Below are 13,339 nucleotides of genomic sequence, written 5' to 3' on the forward strand. Positions count from 1 at the left end.
AACGAGTTCAACGCAGATGCCGGTTTCGTGATTGCCGTTCTGGTGTTTGGAGCCATATTGTTGCTTTGTCTGATTGCAACACTAAGAGGAGCTCTTTTGAAACTGTCAGGTTAGTTGTTTTAGTTGGCAACAACTACTGGCCGATACCTTACCCCCATGCCCTGGGTTGTTGAGGCGCCAGCGCCATTTCGGCACACTTTTCTGTGACAAAAGCGCTAACTGCGCTAAATTTGTAAGTTCTTATTGTCTCCTCCAATAAATCAGCTCTCTTCTGAACAAAAATTCAATGCTTCTTCTGAAATTTAACAATTTTCAATGCTTCTTTCATAAATTTCCGCATCAAGTTGGTGAAATCTCATGACAATTTAATACAAAACGCTCGATCTTGTGTCCGATCTGTGGCTGTGCGCGTTTGTGCCATATTGATGAGGAGACTAAAGTTTGGCAGAATTTTTTTATGGGAAGGCGTGAATGTGTGGAAAACATGTAAAAAATGCGCATAAAAGCGCTTAAATTGCCTGCAATTCACTCAAAAAGCACAAATCATTATGTAATGAATTGGACTCAGATTGCGTAAAAGTGCGCTACACTTTCTGCGCATTGCTTCTATAGCTCCATAGGGCTTTTTTGTTGACCCTTCAATGCAATACAGATTTCGAATTAAAGCTAAAGGTTTCTGTCCAAAACACGATTTGCCAAAAACCGATGATTCGGTACTCGATCGCGAAAAAAGATGTATAATTGGCTCAAAATGTGAACTATGGTTGCAAAATAATTGTCTGGAAGTTGCCTTACTTTTATACCCCCAGATTCCACAAAATGGTTAATTTGGCCATTTTTCGGAAACAGGTGAGAAGGATTGTCCCTCAGATTCCGAACCCTGAAGTCACGATATTCCACAGTTTGCGCTTTTCTGTTTTCACAAGCTAGGTCCCATAGCATCTACAAAAAAGCAAGTGATTATTGTTCATTCAAGTAGCTACCAATCCGACTTCAAAGACGCTTTGAAGATAAGAAATTGAGCCAACAGTGACAACCCCGACTTTGGTGGCAGAGTAAATCAGCGCTGAATCAGTATATTTATTAATATTAATTTATTAAATTTATTAATTATTAATTTGCCTCTTTTTATCAAAATTTTTTTAAATCACAATGGGATTTGTCATAGCTGACGTCAAGGTATCTGCTAAAATGCTATTCAACTAAATTTTTTGTCAGTATTCTAAGCGCAAGTATTATTATTAGAATTAAAAGACACCATTAGCAAGAAAAAAATGTTCTTAAAAGTTTCTATTAGCTGTAACGGGTATCAAGTGTGCTGGCATTTTTAATAAAAGCACCCCTGTAGTTTCTTTACAAATTATGCGTGTCCAGACAAAACAGTCCCAGACAAAACAGTCCCAGACAAAACAGTCCCAAATTGCAAAATATTCCCAGACAAAACAGTCCCAGACAAAACAGTCCCAAGAAACCAGACAAAACAGTCCCAGACAAAATAGTCCCAAATAAAATGTACCCAATGCCACTATACCCAATGTACTTTGAAATGTTCGTTCAATAATACGACAGCAAATTAGCAGTCGCTATTACCTGTTTGTTTTAACATACTTAATGGCCATGGCCATGCCTCAGCGGCCCGTGGGACTTGATATGAAACTATCACAACCGAACATGGGATTAAATTATATCCGCTTGTTAAATCATACGTGTGAGAGCTATTGGGACTATTTTGTCTGGGACTGTTTTGTCTGGTTTCTTGGGACTATTTTGTCTGGGACTGTTTTGTCTGGGAATATTTTGCTATTTGGGACTGTTTTGTCCGGGACTGTTTTGTCTGGGACTGTTTTGTCTGTTCACCACATATGTACACAGTGAGATTATTCAAGTCCTTACACAACTGAACCAGTAACAGCTGAAAATAGTCCTCTTCTCTTCTAATGCGGCTTCCTTGCAAAACGCCATTTTTTTTATATTTTGGAAAAAACTTGATGCGACTTTTAAGTCTCCTTCAACTTTGGCTGTAGCAAAATAACCATTGTGCAAAATTGCTTGAAGATGGACAAGGTCGTAAGCTGGAACCCTGGTGTCATAAAATTTCTTGCAATTCCAATATCCCCTGAAGCAGCCTGAAACCCCTTAATCTGAAACCACGTGTCCGATCGAGCTCAATTGGTCTTCGGAACCCCGTTACCTTCTGTCCTTACCTTCAACAATGGGTTTGGTGGTAGTGCTGTGTAATATGCATTGAAGTAACCCAATTTTATTTCAGGAATTTTAAGCAATATGACCAATGATTACCGAGCTAGTCAACTTGGCAATGATTTCAACTTACAAGAACAAATTGACAAAGAGCCAACAGGGAATATAAGGAAAAAAGACTCTCTGCCGGTACGAATGTTGATGTGCTTTGATTTCTACGCCAATATCACCAAAATTCTGTGTAAGTTCCTTTGACCAACAAAGTTTAGTTCTGCACTATATTTCACTACATTGTAAGGCACATTTTCACTAATTGGTTGTGCAATTGGTTCCACGTGACTTTTTTGTCATTTATAATAAACATCTGAACTATTCTGTCGATATGTGAACAATAGAGGTTCTTTTTCCCCATAGAATAAATACTATTGCTAAGGTTCTTCTGAAAAACCAACTGTTGTTATTTAACAAATGATTTGGTTACTGATTTCAGCTATTCCGAACTCAGCCAGCGTAGACCAACTATCAGTTCTGAATGGAATGCGAGTTATGAGTCTGGGATGGGTCATCATCTGTCATCTTATACTCGTTCAACTAGGAATCAATCTGTTTCCTTTTTAAAAAGAACCAGTTTGACTACTTAACAACTGAAATCTACAGTACTGAATTATTGAAATCTACGACGGAAGCTGAAATTCGCTTTGGTCATGCCCTATTAACACTATGTTACAGTAAGTCAACAAGAAAACCCAAAAAAAATTAGATCAGAAGAAAATTGAAAATATCTGTATCAATTGTTTTATTAAGTTCGGTAGTTTCTGATAAAAGTAGCTGCCACTAATCAGTGAGTCATAAATCTATCAAATATTTAAAATATGTCACCAAGGAAACAGATTTCAGGCGTGATGGACAATACTGTATACGCAATAGAACGGAGTAGTAACATGTTGTTCCAGACATTGGCCAACGCGTTTGCCTCTGTTGACACTTTCTTTGTAATGAGTGGATGTTTGGTCATGCTTGGCACTCTTAGAGCTTTGGATAAGTTCAAAGGTTCAAACGGAAATGTTGTAGAAACTTCGCAAAATTAATATACAAACGTTTCATTTTTTTTTTTCGTTGAAGAATCGCGGGTTTTTCATCAACACAAAATACTCGCCTCAAAAATATCAAGAGTAAGCCTTTTTTTCGGAGACATCAATCAGAGCAATTTCAAAAATTGTTATTTCGATGAAAAAATTAAGATCGAATCATTTTGGCAATATTTAAAAAACAAACTCTTATTTTCTATTTGTTATGACTCGCCCACAGACTATCAATTTGGAGAACAAGTTTAAAATTGTCAAGTTAAAAATTAAAAAATTCTAGTCGAAAACAAACAAAACAGCGATTTGGCGAAGAAAAATATTTTGGCGAAGAATTAATTTTTAATTAATTTTTTTTTTGGTGAACATCAAATAAAGGCAATCTTATAGCGTCTGAGTGCAACATGTACACGCATTTTTTTAGCTAAATTTGTCTGCTGATTGTAGCAGATAGAAGACTACTCTGTGGGTTCTCTGCCACGCCAATCGCAGACCGATAAGACTTTATTTTTTAGCGATATCTTAGTTAGTCTTATTTTTGCTCTACCACGTCTACACCATTGACTTCGCCAGTGTTAAACTATATTGTAGTATTAATTGAACTCTTACTTCGGTTTTTTTCGGAGTCATTTTTGTCACTTTAGGTTGGTCTGTATTGTGCGTTGAAAAAAGTAGTTCTACATCTAAAAAACTTAGGGCAAAAAAGAAAGCACAAATCGCGTCTGCTTGATTATGTTTCCTTCTTTTCAAGTTGTCGCCTTTTCAAATATTTCCGATTTCAAACTCATCTTTTGCTTCGTTATTTTGATTACATTGCATCCTCAGAACATCGTTCAGAAAACTTCTCTAACCGTTACATTGTCATCGCATAAAAGTTTTCTAAACTTGTTATCTAAACTTGTTATCAAAAAGCAGGTTTGAATCTGCTATCTACCGTAAAAAAATCAAACTAAAATCTTAAACAGGGCAGCTCCAAAAAAGATCAAAATCAAACCAAAACAAACTATGAAAAATAATTTTCAACTCCTTCATTTTCGTAAGAACATAACTTGCAACAACTAATAATTTGCCTGTTATTATTTCAGAAAACTATCGTCTCCCATATATTAAAAATGCCAGCGTCGACGTTCAGTTGAAATCCATGTGTTAAAGTGAACTATGAACATAGAGGAATCATTTGTGCAACTGCAAAAATGAGAAAAAAAACAGTAATCAAATGTTGGTTGAGTCATCGAAAGGTGTTTGAACTATCTAGAAAAACTAAGAACAGGCGAATTAAGTCCGAGTAAACTTAGATGGCAAGAAAGGAACAATATGGATATACAAAATCCTATTGTAATCCATAAAATATTTTTCCACTAGGAGTTCAAAACCAATAAAAGAAAACATTTCCGAATTCTGAAAGACTCCGGCAGCCCGAATGGTTCCTTTAAATTCTGGGTTATGTTCTACCTTCATCGATTGATCCGATTATGGCCAGCGTTACTTCTGACCATTCTGTTCGTGGCTGGAATTTACCCAAACCTGGCTCCTCTCTTCTACAGTCCTTTCTTTCAAAACGACCTCCCAACTGCATCATTGGCATACTTGTGCAAAGGAACACGATGGATGTCAACTGGATTCTTCTACAACAACTGGATCAATAATCCAGACTACGCATGTGTTGGTAAGAAATGTGTTTTTATGGCTGACTTCTAGGGTTTAGGCGCCAAAATGAATTTGTTCGGCATGTAAAAAGTCTCACGCTGCAAGGCTTCTTGTGTTGTTTCATGCTTCGTATGTTTGTCCAAAGTAGGCCAATCAATCAAGACTTGAAAATCTGAATTATTAAGCTTGTAAATTTTCTATTTGGCAGCATTTTTTTCTTCCTCTTCAGAAAATAAAATCTATTCAATCATTTCACTTTTATTTATGACTCTAGCAAAGAAACAGAAATTCAAGTAAGAAAGATTTTACAATTCATTTGTCTACATATAAATTTTTTGGCTAATTTCGTTTAGGTTGGAGCTGGTACATTTCTAACGACGTTCAGTTTTACATCATTTCCCCTATCTTCATTGTGCTGGCAAGGACTAGCTGGATTGCATCAGTAGGAGCAACTGGCATCTGCATTCTGGTCAACACTATAATAGTCCTGCTAGCTTCTGGACTAGAGGACGTTCCACCATCTGATAACGTAAGTAGGGCTAATTATATTCTTGTAGAATATAGTTTTTGAGAATTTAGTTTTTGAAGTAGTCAGATTGTTGCAATCAGGTTGACACCTGTTAGGGGGTCTTAGCAGGCGCAACTACAGTAAAAATGGAGCAGTACTGGATTTCAACCAGAATCTGTTACTTGCCCATCTAGTGTGCGGACCATTACGCCAACTAGTCTTAAGCTCTCGAAGTTGGGCATCTCTTATAACCCATTCTCACGTTATTTCTTATTCCTCGTGGCTTTTAACATGGGGTAAGATTCCTGTAAGACATTTGCAAATTTATGCATAAAAAATCCAGTTTCCTGACGGAGAGATAACTGTCTTTAAGGATCAAGTTTTTGAGAGATAACTGTCTTTTGTCAGAATTTTACAGAGAACCGTCTTTCATGCAAAAATGGCTGGTTTTAAATTAGAGACTTGTACTCGATCATCAATATGGAACACTATAGGTGTCATAAACAACTGAAAAAGAAATCTGGAGAACAGGGTTTCCTTATTACAATTTAAGCAATCAAAAAGAGCTGGATTGCAAAGTCAACATCTTGCAAGACATCTGCAAGCATCTTACATGTTAATTTTCATATCACAGGGCGATAACAGATAACCGTCACTGACAAAGATCATCAAAGGAAAACAGATTTTTTGTGGAAGATGGGGTAGGGAAATTCAAACTGCTATTTGCTTTATGGGAGTGCTTACCAGGTCTCAAACCATTTAGGCGCTCAACCAGCACACCTAAAAAGTTGAAACGTAATTCAATTCTGAAACATTGCATCTCCAGAATTTTCTAGTTTTTTGGAGATCTTAGAGTTCGCCCGGGTAAAACTTATGCAGTATATTCTGAAAATTACTCATGACAAAATTTAGGTCTCAGCAGAGTCAGGTCTCAAGAGACCTCTTATTGAATCTCGTTTAATATTTATGTCTTCTCAAGATAACTGCCCTGTCCTGCAAGATCCTGCAAGATTGGCACAGGTCTTGAACAAATGGGCACAGTAATTGTTGCTGCTTGACCAGGGTCAAACAAATCAAAAACTGTTTGCTTCATCTTTCTTTCAATTATCATTTTTAAGCATTTCGTAAATGAAAGTCCAAAACCACTATTGAGTTTTGGCACAATAATAAAATTTAAAGAAGTACAATCAGTTCTACTGATTAGACGCAGTCCAAATTTGCTTTATAAAATTTACTCATCAGTTTAACGTGATCCGAAACGCATCGAAAACCATTAGTTGGTAAAATTAGTTGCTCTTTTATGGAACAAGTAATTTGACTTTGCACAAAATCCAATAGGCAAAACATCTTATGGTAAATTTGTTTGTATCCAGACAAATTTTTGCCCAAAGGTCTGAATCATAATCCCATGTTCGGTTGTGATAGTTTTATGTCAAAACCCACTGTCCATACAATTATATAGCCCTTTGAATTCGCACGAAGGTCCGGTTGTGATAGTTTGACATCAAGTCGCACTGGTCATTTCATAAAATGGTCGACTGAATAGTTGTTTTGGTAATTTAACAATAGGTTAAAGTTGGCATTGATTAAAATGGGTGACGTAAAACAATTCCGACATACAGGAGTGCCGATTATAAGAGTGCCTGCCGAAAATTTATTCAGTTTTTCCACCGATTTCATAACCAATCAGATCACTTGAGCTGAAATGAGCGCATAAACTCTGAACCAATCAAAATAAAGGATTTCAGGATACTGGCTTTTATTTTTTATTAGGAAAAGATAATTGGAGCGAGATCAGTTTAAAGCAAAAAAATTGCGGACCATGGCCAATCCTCAGAGGCCCGTGGGACTTGATTTGAATCTATCGAGCTTCTGGTCAGCTTGCCCTGTTTGCTTCGAAAAAAAATCCGCTAGCATTTATTTGATAAATAATTGGTATTGGCAGTTGCAGATCCTTTAAGATCAGTTCCAGTTTCGGTACTCTTAAACCTCGGCTTAGTATTACGTCGACAGAGTTTTACGTAATCGTTAAAATCGCATTAGGTAAAATGGGTAAAATATCATTGGGTAAAATGGCCTTGGGTAAAATGAAATTGGGTGACTTGTCGTGACACCATAATGTTGCTACTCTAGCTGTTTTTGCGGGAGAAGAGAAATGCATGAATGAACATCAGAGCAATCTCATGAGTCGGTTTGACTCAATATCTTTATATTATTACACAATATCGAGTTACACAAGTTTCTTTATCAAATGGCTATCAAAAAAATTGTTCCGATTCAGAAACTTATCCGTCTCGACTTTCCAGCCTTTTATTGATAATCTGTTTACTATTGATAATCTGTTATTGATATTCTGGTTACTATCTTCCGTAGTAGAATTTCCTGCTGTGACAATTTGCACGAAATCAAAACAAAAACACGAAATCGAAATCAATTTGCTTACGAAATCAAAAACAAACTTCTGATTTTATTCCAAAAATGCGCCAAACATTTTCCATATTTTCCAAACAACACATAAAAATTGCAATCGAATTGCTCATATTAATATGGCGATTTTTCTCACTTCGTATTAAATTGAGATGGGGACAGAGTTTTAAATACTTTACAGGTGGTTATGGGACAGCTGTTTCGAACACACTCTTTTCATAAATAGGCTTTTCCTTTTGTTTCAGGGTCTGCCAATTATCGCTCTAGCTCTTCAAGACAGCGCTTTGTTTGACGATCAGAGTTCTTGGTATATCAAAACTTATTTCTCATTTTACTGTCGCTTTCAAGCATACGGAGTTGGGCTTATTTTGGGCCTCGCAATCTACGAAAAAGAGAAAATTGCGCGCATTCTCAACCGTTTTGTATACTCAGCGCGACTATCTCTGATTAGTTTTGTTTGGTTCATTGGCTTTGTTGCGGGGATTGTCAACATTTATGGTTGCTACTTTTGGGCAAATGGGTACCCAATGGGCGCTTGGGCAGTTGCATTTTACAACTCAACAATGCGACTCTTGTGGGGTATTTTTATCAGCGTTATCGTTTTAATGTCCTCAATGGGCTACGGGGGTCTGATTGACAAAATTTTGGGCGCTAGATTTTGGATCCCCTTTGCCCGGGTCAATTATACGACTTATGTGATACACTTCGTATTGCTGGAGCTGTATGTTCAAACTATAGAAACAGTGGTTCATTTCACGACCATCGAATACACGTTGATAGCGTGTGGAATGCTAATGTGTATAAACTGCGTGTCTATTGTCGTTAGTTGTATCATCGAAGCTCCCTTTATTCAACTGGAGAAAGTTCTCCTGGGAGGGAAAAAATGATAGGAAGCCAAAAAATTGGTTCATTTACTGTGATTAATGTGAAGAGAAGTATTAACCCACCTGTTATCGGACACAGCTCAAGTAAAATTATATTCAAGTTAATCAGTTAAAAAATTTGTTTTCAACTAATATTCTCAAACTAACTGATATTAGCTACACCAATTTTGACACATTCGTTAAAGCTACCCAGGCCTAGACCTCGACTTATGAAAAGACTTTATAATTCTAGTAGGGGGTACAATATTGAATATAAATACAAAGTCCAGCTCCTGACTAAAGTCGAGGTAAAATCATTTCATGGTACAGATAAGGTCTTTTCATAGCAAATAAAGGTCGAATATGGTCCTTTAATAGGTCGAGCGTGGTCTTTTAATAAGTCAAGGATCGAGTTTTGAGGGATTAATAACAGCTAACTTTTCTATAACTCTTTTTGTAGATGTGTAATACCTACCGTCAGCATCAAACTAACGTTGCAACAGGCAGTCCACCTTCGAAAAAGAGAAAGAATTTCGCAAAAAGCTTTAGAAATTTTGAGTTCTTACGACAATTTAGTTTTCGCAGTTAACCAAAATAACGAATTTGTTCGGCTGAATTCAACTAGTTAACAAAATTTTTAAGAATTGATCTTTCATCAGCAATGATCAAAGAGTCCTATGATTTAGCTCATTTGGTTTCAAATTTGTTTCTTCAAGTTAATTTATATTAGCACAGTTCGTATTTCGAGAAAATATGAGAATCATTGAAAAATTCAATCTGTGAAACCCGTTGACTACGTTATAACCAAAACAAAATGTCAGTGCAAATGTAATTTTTTTTTGGGTCCAGCCTTAACATTTTAGGCCGGGGTAAAGTCGACCATCGTAATTAGGTCGAGCTGGAGTCCGGCATCAAAAGTATTTGTGGATTCAAAGTCTAGCTGAACAATTAGATCCAGCTAAATTCTCTTCATGGGCTGTTTGAAACCATAGTCTTTTCAAACCACATTTGGTCAAGCACGGTCTTTTCATATGTTGAGATCTAGACCTGGGTAGTGATACAGCTTTTAATTGATCCAGAGCTCTGAGGACTGCTTGAGTTTCTGTTCAATCACTTGAGCCAAATTTTCTATTTACGGAAGGTATTTTGCCTAGAACATCTAGAGGGAAAACAAGTTGACATCTGGAAGCGCTAAAAAATGGCCAAACTAGTCGAAGAAGAAATTTTTCCAATTTGTCTGGATAAAAAACCATTTTGTATTTTTTATTAAAAGTGGACGTTTTAGCCCCTCAGCAAACTCTTCTTTTTATCAAAAATTACTGTGAAATTCACAAAAAAAAATTCAGAAAGACCTCAAATAACTGCATTGTGGGGCCAGAGCAAATCAGTGCTGAACCATGATAAATGAATCATGTATACTCGCTCGAACGAAAGTCTTTTCTTGGCAATGTATACACTTTCAAAGAATTGATAAGCCTTCAAGTGATAATCAATTCTAGTGTTTCAAAACAAACTACTCGAACATCAGATCAGAACATCACCCGAACTTGAGTCGCACAGCTTTTCAATGCTGAACCAGCTCATTTTAAGGGTAAAAAACTTAATTCAGTTCTGAAACATTGATTCTCCAGAATATTTTAAGTTTCTTTATGTAATGGATTTCTTCATTTTGATTTTTTTGAGGTCATAGAATTCGCCCAGGCTGATTTTATCCTGTATGGTCTGAAAATTGTTCTTAGCCCAAAATTAGGTCTGAGCAGAATAAAGTCATACTTTTCTAGCTAATAACTGGTAATTACAAGAGTAGTAGAGACACTATTTTTATGTAACCAGGTTTGTAATCAATTATCACAAAGCCCATTTAGATTCAGCGCTGATTCAGCACTGATTTGCCCTACCACCAACCTCCGGGCAGGACCATAACGGGGAGGGTGGGGAAAGGCCGTTGCAGTGGGTTCAAAATTACACGGCCCAGGATATTGATCTGAATCTACCTAATATTGATCTTGGCCAATTTTGAACGAGACAAAGAGAAACGAAAAATCTTTTTGGGAAAAGAGAATTTTCTGACGATTTGTGATAAATTCAGCAGTGGATTTTTTTTAAGATTTGCTAATTGTGACTATTCTTCAGACATTTCGGGTCTTTCCTATTATAGCCCCCCCCCCATGAAATTGTAGCTCCCCATTATGGTATATTTACTATGATTGGGGGCTGTAGGTTATCTGACCGCTAAACTGGGAGGGCTATGATGGGAAAGACCCGAAATTTCACGACAATCATCGTAATGGTTGTTCTAAAGGCACTCAAAATTTGAACGAGGTTTAGACTGATCATAAATAATTTTGAATGATCCAAAAAGGCACCCAGTTTTTGGGTCGAGCCGAAAAAGCGCCCAAAAAAGTTTGCCTCGGCAAATTTTACAAAGTGGTTTTGAAGAAAACTGGTCACCGAATTTGAATTTTTGATGAATAATTATAAGACAGATACAAACAAGAAACCAATTAAAAGCAAGCCAATTTCTACCACCCAATGAATTAATTCCATCCTATATAATCCAATTTGTCAGACTTTTTTGCTAGAGGATCAAAGTGAAGAAACGATGTGTGTGTTGTGAGATAGAGGTTAATTAAATTGTGCTTCTTCTTGTCTCGTCCAATAAAAATGATATTAGTTGTCAAAATGATTGTTGTTTGCTATCAATTGCGAAGCACAATCTTCTCAGTAGCTCCGTCTAAAACATGCAATCCAAATTTTCTGGATAGTTTCATCTTATGGGCGATTATACAAAATGATCCGATGGTTCTCCTCAAAAATTGGTCAATGGCTGTTGGTCAAAGGGGGAAAAAGAGTGTCAATATTGTAATTCTGCAGCTCATGCACCTTACTTTCAAGTCCTGCTAATATTTTACAAATGATGGTTTGTATTGGTGAAAACAAAACTTAGAATCTAACATGAGAAAAGTACGAGTCTCAGCGCGGTACGGTAACATAAATTTTCAGCAACCCCTTGCACTAGAAAAAATTATGTCCATAGTTTTCTTTTTTTAATACAATAGGTTTCCCAAAAAACGGTATGTAATCAGTGAACATTTTAGATCAGTTATTTGAAGCTAAATTCATGGCATTGTCTCCAAACTTCGCAAACTTTAGAGCGGGAAAATAAAGGTTTTATAATTGGCAAAAATTGATGCAAATTCATTTTTTTTTTTCGAAAAACACGGTTTCGATACCAAACTTATTAATGACCCAAAGGTTGTGCCTTAAAGGAAGCACTTCCAGAAGCAACGTTCTCGAATTCAAAAGCATGAAAACAGTTAATTTAATCCGAACATCATGTGACGTAAAATTGACTAGACGAGGAAAGAGACCTATCTTATCTCGGAAAGTAATTGGAATTTCACAATATTAAATGTGTTTTGCTCCCTCTTTAGTAAGTTTATATCCGAAGAAGTAGAAATAACTTCGCGATAGATTGGAGAGCTATCTAGGCACTAGAAAACTCAAGCGCAAATTCTTCTATCACCAGATTCTTCCTTAAGAAAAACAATAAGAGTATGTTTAAGTCGCAAAATTCTGAAACAATTGATGCCCTGCTTTAAATAAGAAAAGTTTTTTCGTTCTTTTTATTAAGAAAAGAACATAAGGTTTCTGAAATAAACGTCAATTTTAAAATGAAAAACGGTTACAAACAGAAAACTATTTACCTTCCTATATAAAACGAACTAAATTTAACTGAATTCGGTTGAACTAAGTATAGTTGGATTAGTGTCAGATACAAATTGATGTATTTATTTTAATAGCAAATAAACATTAGTCCAAAATTGACAATCAATGTGAAAATCACTTGTCTTCAAGTCGTTGCCCGCCAAACAAAACCTAACCTAAAATGATATACTTGAGCCGCTTCTCAATGGGAGAAAGGGTCAAAAATTTCTGAGCTTTCAAACACATATATATTTCTTTGAAGCTTCTGCAAAAATTTTTTATAATGCCAGTGTTGTTAAAACTAGCAAGAATGCTGGCTGAAATGTAGCAGATTGGAGGATGCTAAATCTTTTTTAAACCTATTCTTGTGAGAATGTTTCTGATTTTTTTTCCCGCTTTCGTTGTGGGTTTAAGATTTCTTGAGATGCTTTTCTATTCTTTTTATAAGTTGGGCATTTAAATGAACAACTTTATCATAGCTACCGTCTCTTTTTTTCTAATAACTCACAGAAAACCGCTAAATCATGTTCTTCGAATAATGAAAAGGTCTTGTTTTGAACAAACATTTGTCATGTTACAGCGTTGAATTTTTAATGAAAAAATCGTCCCTACAGTTCGTTTGAGAATATTTAGGATATTCTGTAGGTATGACCATTCATATGTACAGCAATAGATTAGAACTCCGAAGTTGATGATTGATTTTGCAAATGCGTTGTAAACAAGGAGAAGGTGTTCGCGTTGAAAATGACAAGATATTCGAATGTATCTTACTGTTTGACAGAATCAAAACCATTTGCTGCATCATTGCTGACTCGAAAGCATTTGGTTTCGTTTTTGCCTGCATTCAAAGTAAGTTTATTTTAGGATAGCCATTGGTTTAAAATTTCAACATTTTTTTGAGATTT

General features: G+C 36.1%; 1 protein-coding gene and 1 long non-coding RNA gene across 2 annotated transcripts in view; one reads left to right on the forward strand and one right to left on the reverse strand.

The window, feature by feature from the left end:
• LOC142350431 (nose resistant to fluoxetine protein 6-like) overlaps positions 1–8,864 on the forward strand; it is a 15,106-nt gene extending 6,242 nt beyond the window's left edge. Inside the window, exons 2-8 of the mRNA XM_075402278.1 lie at positions 7–109; positions 2,270–2,440; positions 2,690–2,792; positions 3,095–3,249; positions 4,687–4,947; positions 5,282–5,457; positions 8,109–8,864. Of these exons, the coding sequence (XP_075258393.1) occupies positions 7–109; positions 2,270–2,440; positions 2,690–2,792; positions 3,095–3,249; positions 4,687–4,947; positions 5,282–5,457; positions 8,109–8,750 (1,611 nt within the window). The 3' untranslated portion in view covers positions 8,751–8,864. The remainder of the gene's footprint in view (positions 1–6; positions 110–2,269; positions 2,441–2,689; positions 2,793–3,094; positions 3,250–4,686; positions 4,948–5,281; positions 5,458–8,108) is intronic.
• A 2,306-nt stretch (positions 8,865–11,170) lies between these two features.
• Positions 11,171–13,339, reverse strand: part of LOC142350720 (uncharacterized) — a 39,583-nt gene continuing 37,414 nt past the window's right edge. The window contains exon 3 of the long non-coding RNA XR_012760899.1: positions 11,171–11,460. This is a non-coding gene — a long non-coding RNA (uncharacterized LOC142350720). The remainder of the gene's footprint in view (positions 11,461–13,339) is intronic.

This window comes from Convolutriloba macropyga, chromosome 12 (genome assembly GCF_964194025.1).
Source record: "Convolutriloba macropyga chromosome 12, txConMacr16.3, whole genome shotgun sequence".
Classification (NCBI taxonomy): Eukaryota; Metazoa; Xenacoelomorpha; order Acoela; family Convolutidae; genus Convolutriloba; species Convolutriloba macropyga.